The 26,833-nt window shown below is 40.0% G+C and overlaps 1 protein-coding gene across 1 annotated transcript in view; it reads left to right on the plus strand.

Moving 5' to 3' along the window:
• The window catches only part of LOC139718742 (steroid 17-alpha-hydroxylase/17,20 lyase-like), a 28,068-nt gene extending 1,755 nt beyond the window's left edge, over positions 1-26,313 (plus strand). Inside the window, exons 2-10 of the mRNA XM_071630209.1 lie at positions 8,962-9,170; positions 9,854-10,027; positions 11,033-11,126; positions 17,878-18,036; positions 18,603-18,814; positions 20,553-20,675; positions 21,576-21,815; positions 23,195-23,293; positions 24,095-26,313. Coding sequence (XP_071486310.1) covers positions 8,999-9,170; positions 9,854-10,027; positions 11,033-11,126; positions 17,878-18,036; positions 18,603-18,814; positions 20,553-20,675; positions 21,576-21,815; positions 23,195-23,293; positions 24,095-24,351 — 1,530 coding nt within the window. The 5' untranslated portion in view covers positions 8,962-8,998 and the 3' untranslated portion in view covers positions 24,352-26,313. The remainder of the gene's footprint in view (positions 1-8,961; positions 9,171-9,853; positions 10,028-11,032; positions 11,127-17,877; positions 18,037-18,602; positions 18,815-20,552; positions 20,676-21,575; positions 21,816-23,194; positions 23,294-24,094) is intronic.
• Positions 26,314-26,833: the final 520 nt, after the last annotated feature.

Genomic DNA, 26,833 nt, shown 5'->3' on the forward strand with positions numbered 1-26,833 from the left:
GTCATTCCTAAAACGATGACTCTGATACATCTATGGGCATACCCAGGGATTAACTATAAGGGGCGTCGAATCTATCGGGGGGGGGGGGGGGGGCAATTAAAGGGGCATTTGTCCCGCCTCTACGGAAATGTTGGGGGCAGACAATTCATTTGCTACCGCCAGAATTATGCACCGGATCGCTGAATTGCAATCATAAATATGCAAAAGCTCCGCTACTGGGTCCCTTTCGCTAGACTTTGTACACTTTTGAGATTGACGTTTTATTTCCTTATATTTATCAAAGACTTGCAAGCTTCCCCTCCCCCCCCCCCCCCCCCCCCCCCCCACAGGGCTGCGCCGGTCCGGTTATGGGCTTGTAATCGTGGTGATGGTGACATTCGCCAATCATCCCCCCCCCCCCCCCCCATTCCCCAGTACGGATTTACGCCGTTGGTATATGTGCTCATGGAGCAAAATCAAAGCAAGAGGAGGCTAATTTAGGTTAAACTTGATCAAAAGGTATTTTTGCATTCCAATGCCTTCCCTTAATGAAGAAAAATGATAAAACTTGATAGCAGTGATTAACACACGACGTCTCCTACATGATCTTGTTTAGAATAGTTTTTGTGGGCGCGGATGCAAGTACGTCCTAATCTGAAGAAAAAGTCAGACAATTATAGAATTTATTCTCATATTTGGATATTCATACTTGGAGATCAGGTTATAATATTAAAATCAGCACTACAGTCAACAAATTTGCACTGCGAAGTGCCTTTGAACGCTTTCGAATGTCAAATAGGGTCTACGGGCTAGGGTACAAAGTCTGCTCTGCGTCCCACAAAGCTTCTCAGATTCTAGTCTGGTAGGAATGGGGGGTCCCCATGCACCCCCCGAACACATTTTTTTAACTTACTTTTTTGTAACCCTTAGGGTGTCTAGTTAATGATTTTTTTTGTTCCCAAGAAAAAATCGTGTCCCATGGGGATCATTGGCGGCCATCTTGGCAGCCATCTTGGATTTTCAGGGAAAATCATTATCTTCCATAACTTTTGAACTACACAGCATAAAATTATAAAGAAAGCATTTCTTCAGGGTAAACGTGACACGAGGAATCGATTGCAATGGTTATTTACGTGATTAAAGCAAGTCTGAAACAAGAAAAGCCTAAAATATGCAAATTTCGGTGTCATTTTCACCGAAAAATACCTAAATAGTTTAACTTTTGAATTACACAACATACAGGGACAGATAAAACAGTAATTCAGAGTTAATATGGCATGAGGAATCGTTTGAGAGAGTTATTTACATGATTAAAGCAAGTTACATACAAGAAAAGTCCAAACATGTGAGGAAAACCAGTGTCGTTTAGAAATATTCCCAAGTATAGTCTATATTATACATATATACATGACAATTTCATATCTCCTAAGAGTAAACTAACCTCTTTTTCTTAACAGTCTGGTAGGAATGGGGGATGGGGGGTCCCATGCACCCTCCTTGTTGTATCCCTTAGGGTGTCTATTTGATTCTTTTTGTCTCCAAGTGAAAATCATGTTGCATGGGGGTCATTGGCAGCCATCTTGGATTTACGAGGAAAATCATTAATTTCTATAACCTTTGAACTTTCCAACATACAAGGACAAATAAATAATTTCTCCCGGGTAAATTTGGCAGGAGGAATGGATTGACATTGTTATTTACATGATTAAAGCAATTATGATACGTGAAGAATCCAAACATGCGAATAAAAAACAGTGTTGTTTGCTCTGCCCAAATAGTCCATATACCTACATGACAATATACCTCATATGATTGACTAACCACTAAAGTCTTAATAGTCTTGTAGGAATGGGGGATCCTCATGCACCCTAAATTTTTGTATTCCTTATGGTGTCTATTTGATGATTTTTTTTGTTTTGTTTCCAAGTAAAAATCGTGTCGGGGGGGGGGGTGTCATTGGCGGCCATTTTTGATTTGAGAGGAAAATCAGTAAATTCTGTAACTTTTGAATTTCACAACATACAGGGATAAATATAACATTTCCTTCAGGGTAACTGTATCATGAGGAATCGATTGAGATGGTTATTTATATGACTAAAGCAAGTTTGAAACAAAAAGTCCAAAATACGAAAAATTTGGTGTCATTTACACTGTAGAGTACCCAAAATCCGTATACATACATGACAAACTACTTCACAAAAGTGACTTGGCACTTTGTCTTTAGATCATAGCTCAAATATGGTGTTTTGTATATAAAAAAAAATGCAACGATGCAACTCCAAGCATTTTGACGCCTCACTTGTTGAAATCAAATGAAAAATGTAAGCACGATGGCAATTCATATGCAGATACCCCTAAAAAAGCAGATCGAAAGAGGTGAACATACAAATTTTGATTACAACATGTGAAAGTGACTAATCGACAAAATTCAAACCTAAAATGTCATTGAACACTTTTTGTGTGCATCTTCTATTTCATATAATTTTGTATTTGAAGAGTTTGAGTAAGTGTATTTTCATAAAGGAAATCATTTTACCAAAATGCTCTGTCGGTTTCACCAATTTAGGTGTCAGATTGTTATCATTAAAACTTATTTAAGATTAAGCTAAAATGGTTCATTCAAAAGTATTTGTTTAAAGCCTTCCTGTCTGAAAACAAACATATGAAAATCACTTGACAGTCAGAAATCCTCTCTCTCTTTCTATGACTTTAATTTGTCTAACATATTCTTAATTCTCATCCTATGCAATTATACAAACCACATGCAGATTCGGTAAGCGATAATATGTTAGCTTTTGGTTTTACACTTCTGGTAATTTACAGTCATCATCAAAACGATCATTGTAATCAATGTCTGGCTCCTCCTCTTCATCCTCCTCCGTCTACGGAGTAACTTTCTGAAGCAAGTCAATGAGGGAAGTGGAAAGGATAGGGCCACTTGACCACACCGGATCCATGATACCGAAGGCTGTCTTATGCCACCTTTGTCCAGGATTAAAGAGGTAGCGCACCAGAAGATTGGCTAGTCAGATCGCTTGAAGATGGCAAGGTGGTACCCATGGTTCACACATTGAAAGTGTGAAATAAGGTTGCCTCTGCCAGGTGGGAGCAAGGAGAAATCCACCTTGGATTTGGTCATCAGTTGCTCGCCCTCTCCTACCATCTGTTTCAGCATGATGCTGCGAACGCCATTATAATAGACTTCTCCCGGGCCTCGCTATACATTTTAGGCATGTGAATGCTTCAATGTCATCTGTCACCTCTGGCTCCACAGACCACCCATCACCAAGATTTGTGAGGAAAAAAAACACTCAACTTGGCATATTGTAAAGTCATATGCGAAGATTTTAGTAGTGTTTATTATAATATAATACTGAGCAACTTATTAGATTTCAGTAAAATACTTCTGAAATCATGATATCAAACAACTCTCACCTGAATGCTATGTGGTATATGGGGTGGCTTTTGTAGATTCTTTAGGGGTCCAACTTTTCCAATACCCATTAAGGCACTTTAATTGTTACATCTTCCCCGGTAAACAAATACAGTCCAGGTATTTTGGTATACAGTATATGAGCTCCCGTTGATTCTATATAAATGCAAGTTAATTGACATTGACAACCTGGCAATACGTGACAGTCCGTTTATTAAGAAAGATACTAATATACATTGTAAAATGGATTAAGCATGGATCAAGGGGATCAAGAAAATGTGTGTCTGGATTCCTCACCAAAGCTACCTTGTACCCAAGCTTAGCAGCGCACTTGAGGTAGAGCACGACCCTGGTGTCCGTCTCCTTCTACTGGTTAGACAGTCACTCATGGATATCGCGCCATTGTCTCTTGGAACATATCATTGTGTAAACAAAAGGAATGTAACAGAAATCACATTCTCTGAAGCTTAAGTGATTCCTGTTACATTCTTTTTGTTCACCTTATTATTCATCCCAGGAGACAATAAGCTCTATCCATGAGCTGCCGTCTAACCAGGAGATGGACACCGGGGTAGCGCTCTACCTCGAGTATTCCACTATTAAGCTTTGGTACAGAGCAGCTGTGGTAAGGACACCAGACACAGACATTTTCTTGATCTTCTTGCACCATGCTTACTCCGTCACCCTCACTATCCTCCTTGATAAATGGACTGTCGAGCATTGCCAGATTGTGAATGTCGTTGAACTGGCATACAGAATCAAAGGGAGCTGGCTACTGTACCACAATACTTGGACGACATGTGTTTACAGGGGAAGATGTAACAAGTGCCTTCAAGAGTAGGGGCAAAGTCGGACCCCTAAAGAATCTACAAAGCCACCCCACGTACCATACAGCATTCGGGAGAGAGTAGTTTGACATTATAATCTCTGCAATATTTTACTGAAATGTGGTAGATTGTTCAATATTACATTATAATGAACACTGCTGAAATCTTACAACATGACTTTAAAATGTGCCAATGTTTTTTGTCCCCCACGTAAACCTTGGAGATGGGTGGTCTGTAGAGCCAATAAGAGGTGACAGAAGACATTGGAGCATTCACATGCCTAATGTATGACCATAAGAGGTGGAGAAGTCTATTTACAAAAGCATCATCCAAAGCAGATGATGGGAGAGGGCGAACAATGACGACAAACTCCAATGTGGATTTCTTCATGCTCATATACACCTTGCAGAGACAACCTTATCCCACACATTAAATGTGTGACCCATCGCCTTGCCATCTTAAAGAGAGCTGACCAACCAATCTTCTGGTGCTCTGTATATGACTCCTTTGATTCTGGACAAGGATGGCAGAAGGTAGCCTTTATTATGATGGAGCCAGTGTGGTCAAGTGGCCCTATCTTTCCGACTTCCCTCATTGACTTCTTCAGAAAATTACTGAGGAAATGAAGGAGGATGAAGAAGAAGAGCCAAACATTGATTACAATGATCGTTTTGATGATGACTACCGGTATAGAAATTAAAGAAGTGTGAAATGAAAACCTGATATATCGCATAACCGCTTCTGTGGTTTGTACAGTTACACAGGATAAGCATTCAGAATACTTTTTAAAAAAAGTGAAGTCATATTGTGTTACTTTATATTTTTTCAATATACGTTAATTCCATACTTCATGAAAAGCATATACACATGTCACAGATGTTAAAATATATAGATGATGACTGGCGGCGGAGGGAACATACCCAATGTTCCACCCGAAGGGTCTGAAATGCTATTGAGGGAGGTTATAAGTGCAGTGCGGTCCTAGGCCTTAATTCTGTCATTTGTCACGTGGAAATGTTTTCCCATGGGAGAACATTACAAGAATGTTTGCCCATGGGCGAACATAACGAATGTACTTCCATCACGTGACTGCGTTCAGCCAATTACTAATCGGTATGTGACTAACCCTTTCAAAATATCATTATGTCTTTTGATAATAGCTTGAATATTGCATCTTGTATCAGATACTTTTAACAGAATTCGAAAGGAAACTTAATTCCAATCAATGTGAATTTGAATTGAATGCATACAGGATGTAAGCACAAAAGCGATTCATATGCAAATATTTCTAAATTAAAGTAGCAGCAATCCACATTGATATATAGTCCCTATTCACAGGCTAGATTTCCGGCTGTCAAATGAAATGTTTCTCCTTTTGTTTTCGGACAATAAACTTTAAACAAATACATATGAATGAACTGCTTTTTTAACCTGAGAATAAATGAAACCATTTTGGCATCTAAATTTTTGAAATCGGCTCGACATTTTGACACAGTGATTGTTTCCTTGAATATATCCCAACTCAAACTCGTTTTAAATATAAAATGAAACGAAATTGAATGCGCACAAAGAGTGTTAAATTTCAGTTCAAGTTTTATCTTTGTCCATTAGTCACTTTTAAGTGTTGTGATCAACATTATTATCATGTGTCACCTCTTTTTAAGGATATTTGCATATGAATTATCACAGTGCTTACATTCTTATTCTATTTCGCCAAGTGAGGGGTGACAATGCTTGAAATTAATTTTTTCTTCAGATTCTATTTAATGTTTTTGATACAAAACAAAAAAGGCCTATTTGGGCAATGATCTAAAGACAGAGTTGTTAGTCACTTTTGTGAGGTATGCAATTTGTCATGTACATTTGTATGTAGCATGAAATATTTGGGCCATTTCCAGAGTAACAGCACTTAATTTTTCATTTTTGGGACATTTCTTGTATCAAATTTGCTTTCATCATGTAAATGACAATCTCAATTGATTCCTCATGCTGTGCTTCGTCTGAAGAAATGTTTTATTTGTCCCTTTATGTTGTGTATAGTTCAAAAGTTGAACTATTTGGGTACTTTTCAGTGTAACCAATACAGAATTTTTCATATTTTGGACTTTTCTTGTATCAAGCATTTTTTAATCATGTAAATAACCATCTCAATCGATTCCTCATGTCACATTTACCCTGAAAAAATGTTTTATTTTTCCTTGTATGTTGGAAACTTCAAAAGTTATACAAACTAATGATTTTCCTCGCAAATCCAAGATGGCTGCCAACGACCCCCATGTGACACAATTTTTACTTGGAGACAAAAAAAAAATCAAATAGACACCCTAAGGGATACAAAAAGGAGGGTGCACGCCCCCCCCCCCTTTCCTACCAGACTGTTAAGAAAAAGAGGTAAGTTTACTCTTAGGAGGTATGAGGTTGTCATGTATATATGTATATAGACTACTTGCGAATATTTCTAGAGTAAACGACACTGGTTTTCCTCGCATGTTTGGACTTTTCTTGTATGTAACTTGCTTTAATCATGTAGATAACTCTCTCAAACGATTCATCATGCCGTATTAACTCTGAATTACTGTTTTATTTGTCCCTGTATGTTGTGTAATTCAAAAGTTAAGATATTTGGGTAGTTTTCGGTGAAAATGACACCAAAATTTGGATGTTTTAGGCTTTTCTTGTTTCAGACTTGCTTTAATCATGTAAATAACCATTGCAATCGATTTCTTGTGTCATGTTTACCCTGCAGAAGTGCTTTATTTATAATTTTATGCTGTGTAGTTCAAAAGTTATGGAAGATAATGATTTTCCCTGAAAATCCAAGATGGCTGCCAAGATGGCCGCCAATGACCCCCATGGGACACGATTTTTTCTTGGGAACAGAAAAATTCATTAACTAGACACCCTAAGGGTTACAAAAAAGTAAGTTAAAAAAAATGTGTTCGGGGGGTGCATGGGGACCCCCCATTCCTACCAGACTATTCTGCCAATGTTGTTTTTCCACTCCGTGTATCAGAGATTCCCTTTATAGTCTAGATTTTGACTGGGTTTTCTTTCTTTTTTTCTCACCTTCTTTTTCATCGTGGAAGCGCAACGTATACACTCGGTACATCAAACCGTGTGCGAGATTTCGTCCAAGTGTACGTAGCGCTATTGGGGCGACAGAGCATAACAATAATATAACCAATTAACTCTTCAAAGGACCTTTGGTGGCCTTGGAGAGACAAGGCAAACGTTTTGAACTACTTAACAATTCTACCATCAACAGTGTTTATTTTGTCCAGTAGCAAAGTGATTTGCATGAAGCGCCTCCTCCCCCGCTCTAAAGCACGCGGAGAAAGTGTGGAAACAAAAACGACAAGCAAAGTTTTCTAAGAGCAACGATGAGTTCTTGCCATTGATCAGGATACAGTTGGCGAGCTAAATTCTATGCTTTTCAAGCTCACAGTTTGAGCGCAAATCGCGCACCAGCCTAATGATGTAGAACCACTCAAAAGCAAGTGTAAGAAATGTACAACTTTCCACCTCGCATAACTCCCATATTTGAATGACTGACTGACGTGTTAGTGACCACCGCACTATAACTCGCTATACGGTTTGACAACAGCAATTGTCGTAACTAGTCTCTCTGTAGGGAAGAGGACTATCGCCCGTTTGGAGACCGCTGGTGGAAATTTAACCTCGTTCATCATCCTTTCTTGTACTCTTAACTTTGCATCATGTTCCTATAAACTTCTCAATGGATACCGTACTGTACAAATCCGGACCAATCAAAACGTTCGCCTTGAAAGAAGGAGTAAAATTTTTGTGAGCACAATGGTGCAAATTTGATCAGTATCAGCTGAAAATTGACGAAGTTATAGTACTCTGAAGCTGTAACCCCAGCAGACAAAAGTTGAACTGCAAACTATTTTCCTTGAGAAAATAAACTTTGGATTAATAATGATTGATCAAAATCCGTCGAAATTGATGAAGTTATTAAATTCTGAAGCTGTGCTGATTCTTGCAATCCAGTTTTCAAGCATTCATGTAAATTAGTGAGCTGGTGATGTCATCATCTCACTATCTGTTTCTGATTATATACAAAAAAAGACCCAAAATGTGTACAAATTTAAAACCTGATAGTATTACTCCTGACTGAATACTTCCAAAAAAATGATCAGTCACACATAGTAGGATTTATGGGGCATAATTGCGTTTGAACAAAAGAAAAAGAAAATTTCAGGATTTTGTGTACAAACTGTATGGCAAAGTTTGAAGGGATGGCATCTACTCACTCATTTGCATCTGTATATCGAATCTTCGAGAACTGTTTGGTGAAAAGTAACTAAAATTTACAACTTCTTATTCTTTTTTTTTTACCTCACTTGCAGATGGTAGAGATGCACCCTCCTCTAGGCTCGAGATTTACTCTAAACCACTCTCTGTACATAAAACTGCATGTTCTTCCACTATCACTTTACCTACTTTTGATACTCTCACTGCCTGTCACACATCCATCTCATTTATATTAGCTTCATGAACAAACTCCTATCAGGATTATATTATCTTCAAGGTTCAAGATTAAATTACACTGAATAAGTTCAGTTCGTTGTCCTAGATTTTTATTTCGATAGTGATTGTGCAATCTTGATAAGTATAAGACGTCTACACAGATCTGTTTAAATGCGTTGATAATTCAAGATATCTTTCATCCAAATATTTTACACAATAAACACTGTACAGATCAGCAGAGTCAAGTACGTCAGTTGCAGTCATCACCATGATCGATTTCCTCGGAACCCTAACGGAGTCCAGTCTCGGACAGGTCAACGGCTTGACCATCACAGCTACTCTTGGAGTCCTTCTGGTCTCCATGGCAATATGGAGCGTCAGCCGACCAAGCAAGTTCCCGCCCGGGCCAAGGGGTCTTCCCATCGTGGGTAGCATCTATGGTGAGTTAGATAGGATGGATGGTGTGTGTAGTTTCGGGTTCTGTTTTGTATGTCTTTCGCTCTGTTCTTCCCCATCTCTTCGAATCTTTCTCTCTCCCTTTTTTGATAGGAAACCGTCGGTATTTTTCTCTTTCTTTTATAGGATGTCCTGTAAGAGATTTCTGTTATAAATTCTCTGTCCCTGCATGCTAATTGTCTCGTCTAGGGAATATGCCATACCTGTATTTCTTAATGTGTAAACTGTATGATACCCTACCACATCATGTTTCTTAGTGCAAATACACATGCACATGTACAGAGAGACAGACATGCAGTAATAGTTTTTAAAATATATAGATTGGTAGATATATCACGATAGATAGATAGAATGACTGATTGAGTGATTGATTGAGTGAGTGTGATTGATTGATTGAGTGAGTGAGTGTGATTGATTGATTGAGTGAGTGAGTGTGATTGATTGATTGATTGAGTGAGTGAGTGTGATTGATTGATTGATTGATTGATTGATTGGTCGACCGACTGATCGATCGATCGATTGATTGATTGATTGATTGATTGATTGATTGATTCCGGTCTCTTCCTCCATCAAAATCAATTTTATCTGAACAGAGTTGTGTTGAGCGTCGTTAAGCCATTGCAATTGTGCCAAATTTGTTTCTCCGTCTCTCATTGTTATATTCAAGATATGAATGACAGCCCAGAGGTAGTGTTTGGTAAATGGGCCAAGAAGTACGGTGACATCTTTGGCCTCAAGATTGGACAGCGTTGGATGGTGGTCTTAAATCGCAAAGACATCATAAAGGAGGCTGTGATAAAGCAGGGTGTGGAGTTCGCAGGACGTCCTGATTTCTACACGTGTAAGAAACGGTAGCCGTTTTATCGAGAGCTATATTCTTCTTCTTCTTTTTTTCTGATTAAGTCTGCCTCCTTCAATGGCAGAAGATTCTTGCATACTGTGCTATTTACATTATAATACAGTTATATTGGAGATGATTATGTTTGCTGAGTGTCTTTGGACCCGCGGGAGGTGGGGCTGAAGCCCCCCCCCCCCCCCCCCCCCCCCCCCATTTTTCATCTTAAAAATTGGAAAATGGAAAACAAAATGGTATAATTTAAAAAGAAATGACAACACAAATTGACCATTGACCCTAGACCACCCCCCCCCCCCCCCCCGTGTATAGGTACATAACGTGCTGGGAATGTAATATCTAATCCGCGTGACGTCATACCCTCAAGTGAAACTCCCTTGTTGGAAAGAAATCTTCGTGTCGAGAAAAGCACTCCTTAGCTCTAAACTACCTACTCTCTTGTGTTCAAAAGAATCTGTCAGAAGAAATGACCTTGTTGGGAAGGATATCTCCCATGGCAGAAATATTCTCTCTTTGAGGGGAAATCCTCTACAGTGTACATATTATTTTGAAGAAAAAGTCTTTAACATTATAAACAAGCTATCCTGCCTGGCAACATATTCCGTCATTTCCCTACTTAACTTGTTTTTTTTTTTGTTTTTTTTTGGGGGGGGGGGGGAGTTGATCTTTATTGCTTTACGTATGTGAAAGTGGGGGAAGTATTCGCTTTATGGGTTATTCCAGTAATTGTAATTGTCTCCATTCATTTCAAATTTACAGAGGGGGAGGAGTACTGGTAGTAGATAAATAGCAATTATAATTATGGTTGTGATATTTTTGATGGACGCTGTTTTGCAGTAGAAATGCAGCTTTGAATCATAAGCTACGTGAGCCAGATTGTAGAGATGCGATGATGTAGGCCTACTAATACAATGCTTACGAAGAAGAGTCAAAGTTCATTTCTTTTACCCTAGATAAAACTATTTACTCGCACTTTTTGATAATTCATCGCAGTCGACGTGTTCACGGATGGATTTAAGGACATTGCCTTCAGCACTTACTCTGATACGTGGAAGCTTCATCGGAAACTTGGACACACTGCACTCAGGTATAAAACCCCATTGAGCTAGTGATTGAGCTATGTAGCTCCATGGTCGGACGATATTGACCGTTTACTCCATAAAATAGTCTTATTTCAAGGCAAGAAATCTTAATGTGTTAGAAACTCTTACAGGATTGAATAGAGCCGACTTGTATCCTCAAAACACAGACAATAATTTTGAAACAAAGTTGTCATATAAATGCAACCGAGAGAGTATCTGCAAAATTTTGCAAGGAATTACAGCAAGTTATTTTGTGTTAGATATTGTTTTATTATCGCTGATGCATCAAAGGCTTGTATATAAGGGTGGGATTAAAGTTGTTAAAAACAACGTTCATAGTAATAACAACAAAGATGTAATGATGGTGACAATTGACATTATATCAATTTCATTCAATTCACTTCATTTCATTTTGCTTTTTTTTTTCTCAGAACACAATATAACAAATATAGATGATCTTTAGTAAACATATTTGTACATATTTGTTGACAGTGTAAGATGCTAATTAGAGGTAACTAATTAATTTAAAGCCGCTATATACATAGCTTCAAACCAAATTTGTGATGTCATTTATGATCTGAAAAAAAAATTAGGTTCCACTAAACCAATTGCTAAAAAGCGGTGCTTAGTAGTCATCTCCTACAATTAACTCAAAATCTGAGACTTCCAAAATTTCAAAGTAAGATATAAAGTAAATCAAAGCATGTCATCTTTCCAAACAGACATGTCAGGACAAAAAAAAAACAAAGACAAGAGTGTAAACAACATAACTGTGACATGCCTACAAGCTGCTATAGCTTCTATCAACTCTGTATATGTGATATATTTTGGGAGCCGGGCGCCTTTAAATGTTCTCTATACAGACAAATGGCGCAATGTAAATGCTGGTCATCATCATCATTTGCCTTAATAGTATTGCAATGTTTTTGTTTTCATCTATATCATTGTCCTTCAAGAAACCTTTCAATAGGGTCTACACCCTATATTGATTCTATCACTATCATGAATTTCAATGTCATTGTCCTCCTCATCATCAACATCATCATCACCAACTCCAGAAACTACAAGTCATTCAAAACGCTGCTGCAAGGTTTGTGACAAAGACCAAGAAATATGAAACCGTATCACCTGTCTGAGGGGCCTTGTATTGGCTTCCTATCAGATCACGTATTTAATTTAAGATCTTATTGCTTGTTGTCCCCGCCGAACGAGTTCGAGCAGGGGACTATGAAACGAGCTCCGTACGTGTGTGTGTCCGTGTGTCCGTCCGTCCGTCCGTCCGTCCGTGTGTCCGTCCGTCCGTCCGTCCGTCCGTGTGTCCGTCCGTCCGTGTGTCCGTGTGTGCGTCCGTGTGTGATCAAAATCTTCAATTTGCTACTTCTCTGTCATTTATGAGCCAATTTTGATTCTGTTTGCTTTATATGATAGCACTACAAGGGAGCTTTGAAACTTCTACACAGAATTTCAGTCGTGACCTTTGACCTTGACCTTTGACCTATATTGTACATTTTGCTACAAAATGCTACTCCTTCGCCATTTCTAACCCGATTTCGATTCCGTTTGCTTTATATGATGGCACTAGGTGAGGGCTTCAAAACTTCTACACAGAATTTTGACCTTTGCCTTCTTTGACCTTTGACCTTGATTTTTGACCTGTATTGTACATTGGCTACAAAATGCTACTCCTTCGCCATTTCTAACCCGATTTCGATTCCGTTTGCTTTATCTGATGGCACTAGGTGAGGGCTTCAAAACTTTACACAGAATTTTGACCTTTGCCTTCTTTGACCTTTGACCTTGATTTTTGACCTGTATTGTACATTGGCTATAAAATGCTACTCCTTCGCCATTTCTAACCCGATTTCGATTCCGTTTGCTTTATGTGATGGCACTAGGTGAGGGCTTCAAAACTTTTACACAGAATTTTGACCTTTGACATCTTTGACCTTTGACCTTGATTTTTTACCTATATTGCACATTTTGCTACAAAATGCTACTTCCGGCGGGGACATATATTACGCACCGCGTAATTTCTACTTTTCCTTGTTTATCAATGTTTTCACGAAATTGCTCTGTCTTATCTCTCAGAACTTCTTGTAAAATATGAGCCTAGGAGAGTTATTAGGTCGTCACGGGAGGATCTACATGTTATGCACTCCATTTCAACAAACTGCTATGGTAAACGTAGTTTCATTCAAGCATGCTGCCCCAGAACTGTGGAACAGCATCCCAAGTGATGTTAAGCATGCAAGTTACATCAATAAGTTCAAAACATCCTTAAAAATCTGTTCAAAAAGCGACATAATGATTGTCAGATAATCTATGCAGCATTTTATTGTTTCTGTGGGGGTTTGGATCACTGGAGGAGTAGTACCTTTACTAGGTGGCCCCTTCTGCCCCCTGGGCGTCCTAGACTGGTCTCCCCATATCCAGCACCATGAGTAGCGCAATACATGGGACCTAGTCACAAAAAACACCAGCTTCCCTCATGGCGAAGACCAACCATGTGCCTGTACGAGGGGCCCCTACCACGGCTGAACATGGCGGATCTAGGGGAGACAACCCCGATAAAAAAAAAACATGCCACTCTGGGCTGGTGGAACCCTCAACCCTGAACACCTTGGTTGAAAATCTATCTCAGGAGAAGGAAACCTCTGCCTTCAAAACCCGGGCAGGTGGAACTCGTTAGCCTTGGCAGGCCATCCATCTAGGGACTTTGCTCACCTGAACCAATTAACCAAGCCTGTTTCGGCGGACCAGGCGGAAGAAATCTTGTGTTTCAACAGCTGTGAAGGTGACTCAGCAAAAGCACTGTGGAGTGCGAAGGGCATGTCAGAGCACGAAAGAAGACCTGGCCATCCACTGCAGCCAACGAAGCCCCCAGACGTAACGGTATATTCGTTCCACTGGAACCTGACTTCTGAGGCCGAGAGAGTGGGTTTGCTCCAGTGCAACAGTTCTCCCACTTTAAACCCATTCACGCACAGGTTACGTTGTGCTCTCTACCTCCCACGTAACCCAACTTCTGTAAAAGTCCTGCGGCGATGGAGGAGCGGTGAAGCAACAGGTGGAGGTGACCACTGGCAGTTGTAGTCGCAATCCCACACGTAAGCGGTTCTGGGCAAGTGGTCACTCTTCTATGTACCCAGGGCAGCAGAGAAGTTCGGCAGCATCCAGGGCGACTGAGCAGCCCTCTTTAGGATAGCACTGCTCACCCTAGTAAGGGAGGGGCCTAGAAAAGGTGGCCTAAACGTTGCCTGCCCTACTGCATCTGGTCAGTTTACCGCGGCTGACAGGATCATCCAACTCAGCGGTTGAAATCAAATAAGGAAACAAACAGAAAGAAAATAAAACTGCTTTTGGGAGCATGGAATGTCCGTACCCTCATGGACAGAGATGATGCAGCAAGGCCGCAACGGAGAACAGCCCTAGTTGCCAAAGAGTTGTCACGCTACAACATTGATATTGCTGCCCTCAGTGAAACTCGGATTGCAGGGGAAGGCTCACTCACAGAACCTACCACTGGCTACACCTTTTCTGGAAAGGCAAAGCCCAAAAGGAAGACAGGATCCATGGAGTTGGCCTGGCTATAAAGACCAGTCTGATGAGACAAATTTCAGACCTACCCACTGGCATCAGTGAACGGCTTATGACATTAGGGATACAACTACCCCTCAGTCATAAGCGACATGCAACAATCATTTGTGCATATGCTCAAACGCTAACAAGTTCAGAGGAAGCAATCGAAGAGTTTTATGCCAATAACCTCAGTTCCATACTCAATACGATTCCGGCCACTGACAAAATCATCCTTCTAGGAGACTTCAACGCTCGAGTAGGCAGCGACCATGGTTGATGGGACAGGGTTCTTGGTAGACATGGTGTTGGCAAGATGAACAACAACCGCCTCCTGCTGTTGAGTAAGTGTGCTGAGTTTGACCTCGTCATTACAAACACAGTGTTCAGATTGGCAAACAAGTACAAGACTACCTGGATGCATCCCAGATCAAAACAATGGCACCTGATGGACTATATCATTGTTCGACAGAGAGATCTTCGGAACGTCTATGTTACCAGGGTCATGCGAGGAGCTGAATGCTGGACAGATCACAGGCTTGTCCGCACCACCATGAACTTGCACGTAGCTCCCCATTACCATAGACGATCAAAGCTTGTTCGTACTGCCTTCAACACAGCCAGACTCAAGCATCCTTTCGTCCTGCAGAAGTTCCAATCTAGGCTCAATGAAAAGCTGTCTTCCACTGGACCATTGACTTGAGACCCAATGCAAAAGTGGAACCAGTTGAAAGAAGTGCTGACCGACGCTGCCAAGCTAGAACTTGGCCTCAAGAAGCGACACCACAAGGAATGGTTTGATGAGAACAATGCTGCCATCGATGAGCTGCTTGCCGAAAAGAACAAGGCTTTCATGAAATGGCAGAACGACAATGACTCCATCTCTAAGAGGAACAGATTCAAGTCGTTACAGAAAAAGGTCCAACAAAAACTGCGCAGAATGCAAGATCAATTGTGGGAGAAAAAAGCTGAAGAGATCCAGAGTTTTGCTGACTCGATCCAATCTAAAGAGTTCTTCAGCTCCATCAAAGCAGTGTTTGGCCCTGTAAAATCAGGCTCCTGTCCATTGTTGTCAGCAGATGGAACCACCTTGATCAGGGACAGGCCTGGCATAAATGACAGATGGAAGAAACACTTCAGTCAACTCCTGAATCACTCGTCTGCAGTTGAACAAGCCGCACTTGATCAGGTCCCACAGCATACACTGAAAGAGGAACTTGATGTTCCCCCATCCATAGCCGAGGTCAAGAAAGCCATCAAACAGATGAACCCAGGAAAGGCATCTGGCCATGACGGTATCCCTGCAGAGGTGTACGAGGCACTCAGCGACCGGGCCTTTGAGGCATTCTACGATGTTCTTACCAGTATCTGGAATGAAGAAAAAATGCCAGCTTACTTCCGTGATGCCACTATAGTTGCCTTATTCAAAAAACAAAGGCTCAAGAGCAGACTGTGGAAACTACAGAGGCATGTCCCTCTTGTCCATTGCTGGAAAAATTCTTGCCCATGTCATTCTGAATAGGCTGATCTCCACAGTTGCAGAGAAAAACCTCCCTGAGACTCAGTGTGGTTTTCGACGCAATTGTAGCATAGTCGACATGGTCTTTGTTATGAGACAGGTCCAGGAAAAGTGCATCGAGCAGAACATGAACCTCTATGCTGTCTTCATAGACCTAACAAAGGCATTCGACAGTGTCAACAGGGAAGCACTCTGGACAATTCTTAGAAAACTTGGCTGTCCAGCAAAGTTTACTACACTCATTAGACTGTTCCATGAAAATATGACTGATGAGGTTCTGTCAAACGGTGAACTATCCGAAAAAGTTGCCATCTCCAATGGTGTAAAGCAAGGTTGTGTGCTCGCCCCCGTGTTGTTCAACCTCTTCTTCGCACAAGTCCTGTTCCACGCTGTCAGACACCTTGACCTCGGCATCTACATCAGGTACAGATTAGATGGGTCGCTGTTTGATCTGCGACGCCTTGCAGCAAAGACAAAGGTGCTGGAAAGGCTCATTCTTGAAGCTCTGTTTGCAGATGATTGTGCTCCGATGGCACATGAAGAGAACCACCTACAGTTGATCGTCAACAAGTTCTCTGAAGCGTCGAAGATGTTTGGCCTTACAATTATTAGTATCAGAAAGACGGAAGTCCTCCTCCAGCCAGCACCGAACAGTGCACCCTTCCAGCCAAGCATCACTGTTAATGGCACACAGCTTAAGAATGTCAAAAGCTTCAAATACCTGGGCAGTACGCTCTCCAGTGACGGTACTCTTGACAATAGCAGCAAGAATACAGATGGCCAGCTTAGCACTTGGAAGACTACGCACGAAAGTCCTACAACACAAAAACGTTCGCCTTTCAACCAAACTCAAGGTGTACAACGCAGTTGTCCTGTCATCTCTGCTCTTCGGCTGCGAAACATGGACCCTGTACCGCAGGCATACCAAAAAACTGGAACAGTTCCACATGCGCTCTCTGCGGTCCATTATGCATATTCGATGGCAAGATCGCATCACAAACCAAGAGGTCTTGGACAGAGCCAGGACATCGAGCATTGAAGCCAAAATCCTCCAAGCTCAACTTCGATGATCTGGTCATGTCATCCGCATGGAAGAGTCAAGAATCCCTCGTAACCTCCTCTATATAGCAAGCTGTCACAGGGCAATCGCAATCAAGGCCGTCCCAAGAAACGTTATAAAGACAATCTCAAGGCCAACCTCAAATGGGTGCATTTACAACCCCGTGAACTTGAGACAGCTGCTGTAGACAGATATCGATGGCGAGCCAAACAAAGAAGGCTGTAACTGCCTTTGAAGATAACCGCCGCCAACGCCTTGCAGCTGCTCGGGAGAGACGGCATCAAGCTGCATCTACCTGTGTCCCATCGTCTGGCATCATGTCCCACCTGTAACCGCCTGTGTACCTCCAGTTTTGGACTACGCAGTCACATGCGAACACATCGACGAGGGCGCAACACCGAGTATTCCTCAGACTTCGAGAGACAACCAAGAAGGAGAAGATTTTTTCTGTAATTATCTTTTCCTGTTTATCTTTTTTTGCCTTTAAAGCACATAGAGACCTTTTGCCAAAGGTATTATGGGCTATATGAGAACAGTAATGATAGCAATAATCATCATCATTATGGCCTTATATCGTGCATTTTGTTGTTCTATTTTCAAGGCACTTTGCGACCGGCAAGCCCCTGCAAAAGTTGGTCTCCAGCGTGTACCCGAAGGTGGAGAAGGAGCTAGCCGAGAATGACGGGAAGCCGATCGACCCTCGACTCCTCCTTACTCTGATCATGTTCAATGTCCTCTCACAGATGTGCTTTGGAAAGAGGTATTACACAAATCATCATGATCTCAGTATGAACATACACAATAAGCACTTATACACACGTGATGTGTATGGGTTTTTTAATTGTTTAATGATAATTCCTAATTAAAGCGTAACGACCCCAATATCAAGGAATGGATGCAGTTAAATGACGACACTGGACGAGCTCAATGCCATCATTGCAACATTGTATGCAACCATTGCTGCATGGTGCATGGGTTATTGGTGCTCCTATTACTCGATTCTCATTGGCTTGTCTTCAGAGATGACATGAAAGTTGTCAGTCTTTGTTATGATTTATCTCATTCTTTGTTACATATGCTGAATCATTTTTCTTTTGTATTTGTCGATGTATGCATGTCTGAAATGCCGAAAGATAACAGTAGTAGGAGTAGTAGGAGTAGAAGTAGTAGTAGTAGTAGTAGAAGTAGTAGTAGTAGTAGTAGTAAAAATAATAATAATGATTATAGCAGCAATAGCAGTTTTATAGTTGCTTTCTTACAATTTCTTTGTGCCCTTAATATCTCGATAAACTTTTGAATGAATCCTGCTGATCTTTGTCAATCCAGCTACGCCCTTCACGACCCCAAAGTGAAGGAATGGATGCAGGTAAACGACAAGCTCAATGCACAGTTCGGTCTCGGTCTTGCAGCTGATTTCTTCTCCTGGGCCAAGTACGTTCCTACCAGCGGGCCACGGAGGATCAAAGAAATCACGGAAGAGTTCGAGAATATCATCAAAACCGAACTTGATCAACACAAAAAGCAAACCTATGACCCTGGTAAGATATATTGCACATTTACAATTAATGCGCAACACAAGTTCCGAATTATTATTATTATTCATGGTTTATTGAAATCGTGACTCGCAGCAATATAGATTGCTGAATTGCTCACAATTGTACATAAAAGACATGATGTATACATATGAATATAACAAACCTGTTTGTACTGCAGATATAAACATGAAATTGCAATTCTTTATACATACACGGTAAAATGCATAAAATGTAATTCCGATAATTTGCTACGAGTAAAATGCCTCTTCGTGCATTTCGAACAGCTGCTGAGGTGCCTAAAGGATGTGTCTTTAAACATCACAATCTTTATACAATGTAGTACTAAAGTGTATACGGTTATGTGTGTGAGCATTTAACGTGTGTGCATTTAGCGTGTGTGTATTCAAGCGTATTATGATTTGTTTGTTCAGTACTGAATTGCTCCCATTTGTACTCGAAGAACGTGCATAGACCTACACAGAACATAACAAAACCGTCTTTTACTATACAACAAATGCTACCACAAAAAACACAACCTTACATAAGACCAAATTGTTTAAAATATGTAAAATTCAGATTCTTACCACAAGGAAATAACCTCTTGCTGTATATCAAACATGCGCTTGAGGGGAGTGTCTGTAAACATGTGTGTGTATAATGTGTATTGATGCGGGTGTGTGTATAATGTGTATGTGTATAATGTACTCTGTATATGTGTAATGTGCATAAGTGTATGTGTATTCAAATGTATGGTATTACATGTTTTACAGCGATTAATCCTGACAACTACATGTTACACGTAAACTATAAAGTCCTTGGGGAAAAATGCTTAACGACTCCGTCCGGCTGTTTTATCGCAGTCCGGCTGTTTTTTCGATCCCTCTTTCTGGCCGGCCGGCACTCGCCGCGATCAGGTTTAAGGGCAGTTGAAACTCTTTGACGATTAGTTTGCATGTGCATTTGGAGTAGATTGGATCTAAAATTGCGATTTTAACTCGCTATATGGGTGGATCAATATAAACAATTAAAGTAGAACCACTTCTATATAAGATAACAATGATAATTCACACTTACAAAGCGCATAATAATTAACAAAATTCTCTATGCACTTGACATAGCATATCAATCATGACATAAACAATCATCAATACTTGGTATTTCTGTTTCCAGTACCTTCTTGAAAGAATCAAAGGAAGATATGGTTCTAATTGAAAGAGATAATGAATTCCCAAGAGCGATGTTGCGTTTGTGTATTTACAGGATAGACTGACAAAAGATGTTGTGAGGATAATCGAAGAGTTCGTGTTGGAATGCGGTGATGAATAAGTTCTGCAATTTAAGAAGGAGAAAGATTATTCTAAGTTTTAAAACACTATATTGTCATAATAAGTATCTTAATACAGCACGTTTTTCAACTGAAAACTAATGAAGTTTTCACAGAACTGGTGTAATAGAGTCCCTTACAGCGTGCACCCATTATTCAATCAAAGCATTTCTTCGCAGTTGAAAGCCTTTGCATATTGATGTTCTCATTACATGTATTTCAGTTCTTGACTTTATTTAAGCAATCTTGAAACTTGTCGTCAGTTCAGAAAAATTGTGCTTTTTGTTTTCAATTAAAGATTGGTTGAATTACTCTCAAGATCAGTTATGATCGCAGCGTCCGAAACAACTTACACTTACAATTATTGACAGGATGAATGAAGAAAGATTCATTCCTTCTTGTTCTTCTTTTTTCAAGACAACATCAGCGACTTCTACAGTATGCTGCTGAAGACCCAAGAAGATGCAAGGCGAGCAGGAGAGAACGTGGACAAACTGACCGATGTCCACATTGTGCAGACTCTTCTGGACATCTTTGGCGGTAAAGACGATGACATTAACTTTTTATTCTTGTTTTCATCTCAATACCGGCATTACTTTGTTCGCTCTTACAAAAGACTACAGTATTTCTAATAATTTCTTCAACGGTATGATTACGTTTTGGTGACGCAAGGCGACTGGCATTAAGGTTACCATAGTGCCCAGAACTAAACAATGAAAGGCCAATGATTTATGATGACGATCTGTTCAGTATCTGCAAACAGGCGATAAAAATAACACTGCGAGGCATTTTCCATTTCATTTTCTTTTCAGTTTAAAAAAAAAAAAAAAAAAAAAAATATATATATATATATATATATATATTTATATATGATTTTAGGGTCTTAGGTGTAAATAATCAATCACAACTGAATGATCAGCGCCTGAACACTATACATATAGCAATATAGCGGCATCAACAGTTAGAATCACAAAACGGGGTGGGGGTTGGTCGAAAGCACATCACATGATATCTCCCAGCAAGTGCCACGTTATCAATATTGAGCGCGCAAATGCCTTCGAATAATAAGAACATTTCTTTCGGGGCTATGAAACTGGTGTCACGTAAGAAATGTACACTTTGTAGATTGTTTGTGGCAGATCCCTCTTTCGGGCCTCGACCAAATTAGTGGAAATTTTTCAAATTTTAATCTTCTTTTTGAAAACGCGTGGTCAAATTAATCACAAACTTGGCAGGCACCATTGCCAATGTGATGGAATATACAAGATAATGAACATCATGTCCCATGGAGACCCCCAAAGTCTCCGAAGTTTTCTATATTCCTCTTAGTTTATGTCTGCAAGAATGCGGGAAGGATGAAGTTCCGATACTCAGGTGAGCACTAGTAGAACCAGTGGGTCTCTTATATTTATTTCATTCCTTTTTTATGAATTCATCCAGCTGGAACACAGACTACCATTGAGACGTTGTACTGGGCACTCGCCTTGATGTCCGAGAACCCTGGGATTCAGAAGAAAGCCCAGGCGGAGATCGACTCCGTGGTCGGCCGTGACCGTGTGCCAACCATCGAGGACCGTGGGACACTGCCGTACACCGAGGCCACTTTGTATGAGGTGATGCGGTACAGCACGATCGTTCCTACCTCCCTGCCGCATTCGACCATGTGCGATACCAAGATACGTGAGTATCGATAGGTATAAGCGCTTTATATTCAAGTCATTCCCTCCGATGTATGTATGTTGATACTGACTGAATCTAATGCTGCAACACCACCTCCTGGCTATATGCGGAAGATTCGAAAGAAATTTATTTTTCGAATGCGCTATACTTACTTTCCACGTAAAGTAACGAATTAATATAGTTGTAACCCAGCGGTGTATTCCATTCCACTGTAATAAGCCAGTTCGGGTTCCAGTTTGAGCATGAGCAGAAAAAGGTCATTTGTACCGAGAGACAGGTTGGTTTTTAATTTCACTGAGATAAGCATCTGCAATGCTATGATTATTCATGGAATCCTTATAAAATTTAATGATGCCTGCCAGTACATCCACCTGACAAAAAGCCTGGTATTTATTTCAAAACAGCACAATGAAATAGATGCTTCCCTAAGTGTTGATCAACGAACCATTCTGGTCACTTCATCTACACAGGTTCATTTTTTGTTAGAATACGAGTTCCATGAATTGCCATGTTGGGCAAGCAGCTGCATTATGTCGCTTTGAATTGAGTGAAGTGCCTAACCAACTGAGAAAAATGAAAGGTCATTTGTACCCATGTGCACATAAGCTATCTCCGAACTGGCTTATTTCAGGACACCTTCAATATACTAGTAGAATACAGGAATCATAATCATGACAATATTTGGGGGGAAATATTAACATAGCACAGAGAGCCATGCACTCTGGTTATCTCCCATGACAAAACAATTTTGCTAAAATAACGAAAAAAAAAGAAGTCAATATACTGATATAAAATGATTTTTTTTCAACCATTTGTTTTTCTCAGATCTACCGAACGAAAAAAATATTTGTCTCATATATACCGAAGTGACGTATGACCGGAGTGACAGAGTTGCGTGTCCTTTGATTTAGAACATTCTTGAATATGAGGACATATTATCAATATTGTATTGTCCATGAAACATAATTCTTCATATTGTATACAAAAATATTGAATCGAGTTTCCTGATTTAACGTAACCAGTGAGAAAGCGATCCTGTGTTTTACAAACAACAATAAGGCGGGCTGTCAGTGTTCTGGGGAAATGGGATGACAACGTACAGTACCTTGCCAAGGGGGTGCGGTTGGTTTCAGCGGAATTGAATCGATGACCTCAAAATTGAGGGCCCGTAGTCTTGTCCATTGAGCCACAGCATCTTGGAGTCTTTCCCTGGCAGACAACAGTCACTGGTGATAGTCAATATACATGTAGATACTAAGCAAGTTTTTCATGAAATGTCGAGACTACTTTTTTCCTTCTTTATTGAATATGATGACTATAGCCGCCGCTCATAGACACGGAAATAGCTATTTTCACATTTTTCTTTTGATTTGATGTAGGTGATTACATCATCCCCAAAGACGCCGTTGTGATCATGAACACTCACTCGATGCACTTTGACCCCCAGGAATGGGATGACCCACACTCCTTCAAGCCAGGTAGGCAATCCTAGGACCTGGTCCTCAGCATTATGCTGGGCATTTCTGTGCCTTGTATTTCCACACGGAAATTCAGGGAATATCGATCCTATTCAGAAAGAAACAAAAGTGCAATTTTTGTGATTTATATATGTAGCGTCTCCGAACTTGCGTGTAAAGTCCATGTGAGAGTGTAGGACTAGTTTTGTTTTGTTTTTGTTTTTTTAATCTCACAAATAAAAAGCAGAATGTAGTCGGTATTCTCTCTGTAGATTTTAGTGATTTGGAGAAACGCAAAACAAACAAACAACAATCTTTCAGAAATAAAGCTCATAATGGTCTACATGGGGTGTTTTCAGTCGGAATACTGAATCGGCGCGGCGTGTCCACAAAAAAAAAGTGTCTACGCAATGTGCTCTGATTTGCCGAAATGTCTCGATATGTACCGACACGTGCCGAGATATGACGAGATGGCTGGAGATGACACGAAAAACAGAATATCGACAACAACGAAGTACATCACACACCATAGCATACGTAAATACGAATGAAGTCGATGACAACACCCAATGCTGCAAATTTGCGTTGTATACTGATGGGCAAAAGATGCAGAATACCACCAACTGTCATGACTATAATTAATGATAAACGTGTTATCGAGAGAGCCTGCTATGAAGTACTGTGGTACTGTTCGGGTTTTTGTAGGAACCTTTTTAGCTGACTATTAGATACAATACTTGAAACCTAAATTCAGTAACATACTATAGTGCATGTTTTGCTCTTAAAAGACATATCTTTGCGTGTTCTTCCACTCCCTACCAGAGCACTTCTTAGACGGGGCCGGCACAGTCCGCCAGCACCCTCCCAGCTTCATGCCCTTCGGAGCGGGTCGCCGTAGCTGTCTCGGAGAGGCGGTTGCTAAGGCCGACCTCTTCCTCATCTTCTCCTGGTTCCTCCAGAACTACACCTTCTCCAAGATACCGGGCAAGGAGAGTGAGAGCCTTATCAACCTCATCCCTAAGACAGCCGCCGGGCGTCTGCTGACATCATACGAAATCGTAATCAGCGAGAGGAAATAGAAGCCATATTAAACGTTGCAACTGGAAATAGTAGTGTAAATCTTTACTATATAGTGCAGCCGCAAATATATCTCTTAAGGACACAATAAGTAAATCAGTTACACTTACATCATAATGCATTCATTGCTCATGCTTTCTTTCATTTGATTTCCCACTCCGATACTGACACTTTAAATTTGTTTCATGCAAAGGCATGATTGGCTAATCAGGGTTCAAAACTTGAGCTCCAGAAAGCTGTTAATGAGAGTAGGTATCTGATTGATTCGCTCTCACACAATATTATGATCCATCATCTTTTGGCACTTGATATAATCTTTAAACTCTCCTATATTGTACGCTTCGGTGTTCAGCTTTCATATAGTTGCAAGCAATGCCTACCGTAGTTTTTCTTCTTCTGTTTTAACATTTAGCATCGTCATTGTAGATATGTTAATGCATTTATATACTCTGCGAACACGCTGTATTGCACTCATACACATGACATTCGCATATTTACTGTACCAGTATATGTTATTCTTAAAGCCATAATATAGTTAAAAAGCCGAGAACCCAGCTTGATTTTAAACCAACATAAAAATCTTGATTTGCATCATTGTCGTTCTTGCTTTTCGAGCCGAACTGTTGGCCCAAATTCTTCATTTTATATTCTTAAGTAATTATGCATTGATCTCAAAAAGGAAATAACAAAAGTCTTGAGAAAGGCAGGAGCAAGATTCTGCTGACAGGCTAGAATTAAGCTTCTTTTCATCTGAATGAGAGTGTTCGATTTTTTCCTTGTCTGTCTCAACGTAATTTAGGAACATAATGTCATGAAAAGCTCATTGTTACAAGTGTAAAATCTTGGTACAACAAAAATACTGTATAATTATGTGTCGTGTCCCTATACATTGTCATAAGACAAATCACAACTCGTTACAACAATAACTTGTAAAGGTTAGAAATATATCCGTAGGACTGATAAAGAACTCAACATATTTTTTTTTTCAACCGCAGTCAATTATTGCCAAACTCTAAGGATATTCATTAAAGTCTTTATGTCAGTTTGTGTCAGAATACGACTTTGTATATAAACAGCAGTTCGTTGGCTTATAATTATAAGTAAGAATTGAAAACTACTTCGATTGCTTTCAATGCGTCTGGTATTTTCCATGTTTCTGTAAATCAAACGTCTGTATTGACGTTGTCACATTACAGTGCCATAATGAAATGATGTATAGGGGCCTAACACATTCACCTCTTGAATAATTGGAGCTATAATTCTCTTAGAGGAGTCTGCGCCTTTGAATGTTTTTAAAACAGATTATATTGCGCCATACAAATGCTATGGATCATCATCAGCATCATCATCAGCAATGTATTTAATGACTTTTCGATATTGTGTTATAGACTAATTCATGCTTTTTTGTCAATGTATCATAGCAACTGACTTTAAGATTTTACAGATATTCTACGAGTAAAAGTATATGCTGTGTTCTTATTCCCACCTTTGCTTGTATTTTTTAGTGTAGTGCGTGATATTTTCATGAATTGCACCATGCAAATTAATGTATTCATAAATTCGTTTGGGAAGCTCACGTGATGAAATGATGCTGGAGTGAAAAGAAAAATCATATGCATCTATAGAGCTCGAGAAATAAAGATAGTTCTTAACTGTCGATTCCTTTCTGTGGTGAGGCAGGATTTCCATTGTTCAGTGTCACATAAATGACACTTGTGCTTTGGAGGACCGCCATCGTCTCTCGAGAATACGCATTGATTTATGACAATATGCAGACTTTAACAAATCATATTTGTCACATGTCTGTATTATAAGTACATGGTATAACCCCCAACAAGCCTGGGCTTCATCAGTGAACAATAACATTGATAGTAAAATGATATACTACATGTACGTACCTTCTTGCTTCGCATATAGTAAAGGAATATAGAAAATAAAATCATGATGCAAAATAGTTATTGTCTTTAAAAGTTTTGTGCATATTCTGAGTCTATTTCACATTTACATATATACCAGTAATCGGGTGAAATGTTGAGATAGGCTAAGTCTATATCCTAAAATACATGCAATTTACAATGATTTAGCGCCGTAGATTTCTCTGAAATGAAACGGGCATATTACGATCTGATGCTCTTGCACTTTGACCCTTTATGTGCCACTACATGTGCACAAAGAAAACTAATTTCACACACAAACCTATGAGAGGAAATAAATGTGGCATCACACAAAGAGTTAGACAGAAATTCAAGTATATTTGTGATGTAACCTGGATTAGGGTCCTTCCTATACTCATTGGTAGATGGGTCCTCGTGTAATGTAAATCGGCTTGCTTTTGTGACATCCTAGTCAGGTATACATGTACACTTGATATTTGCCTTGTGTTTATAGCGTGAAAAAAAATAATGAAATTCTCTCTTGTGGCTTTACAATTATCATTAATGAAAGATTATTTACCATCATGAAAATATTGCGCCTAATAAATCA

Source organism: Diadema antillarum, unplaced genomic scaffold, assembly GCF_040938485.1.
Source record: "Diadema antillarum isolate AM-2024a unplaced genomic scaffold, OU_Dant_1.0 scf00000099, whole genome shotgun sequence".
Lineage (NCBI taxonomy): Eukaryota > Metazoa > Echinodermata > Echinoidea > Diadematoida > Diadematidae > Diadema > Diadema antillarum.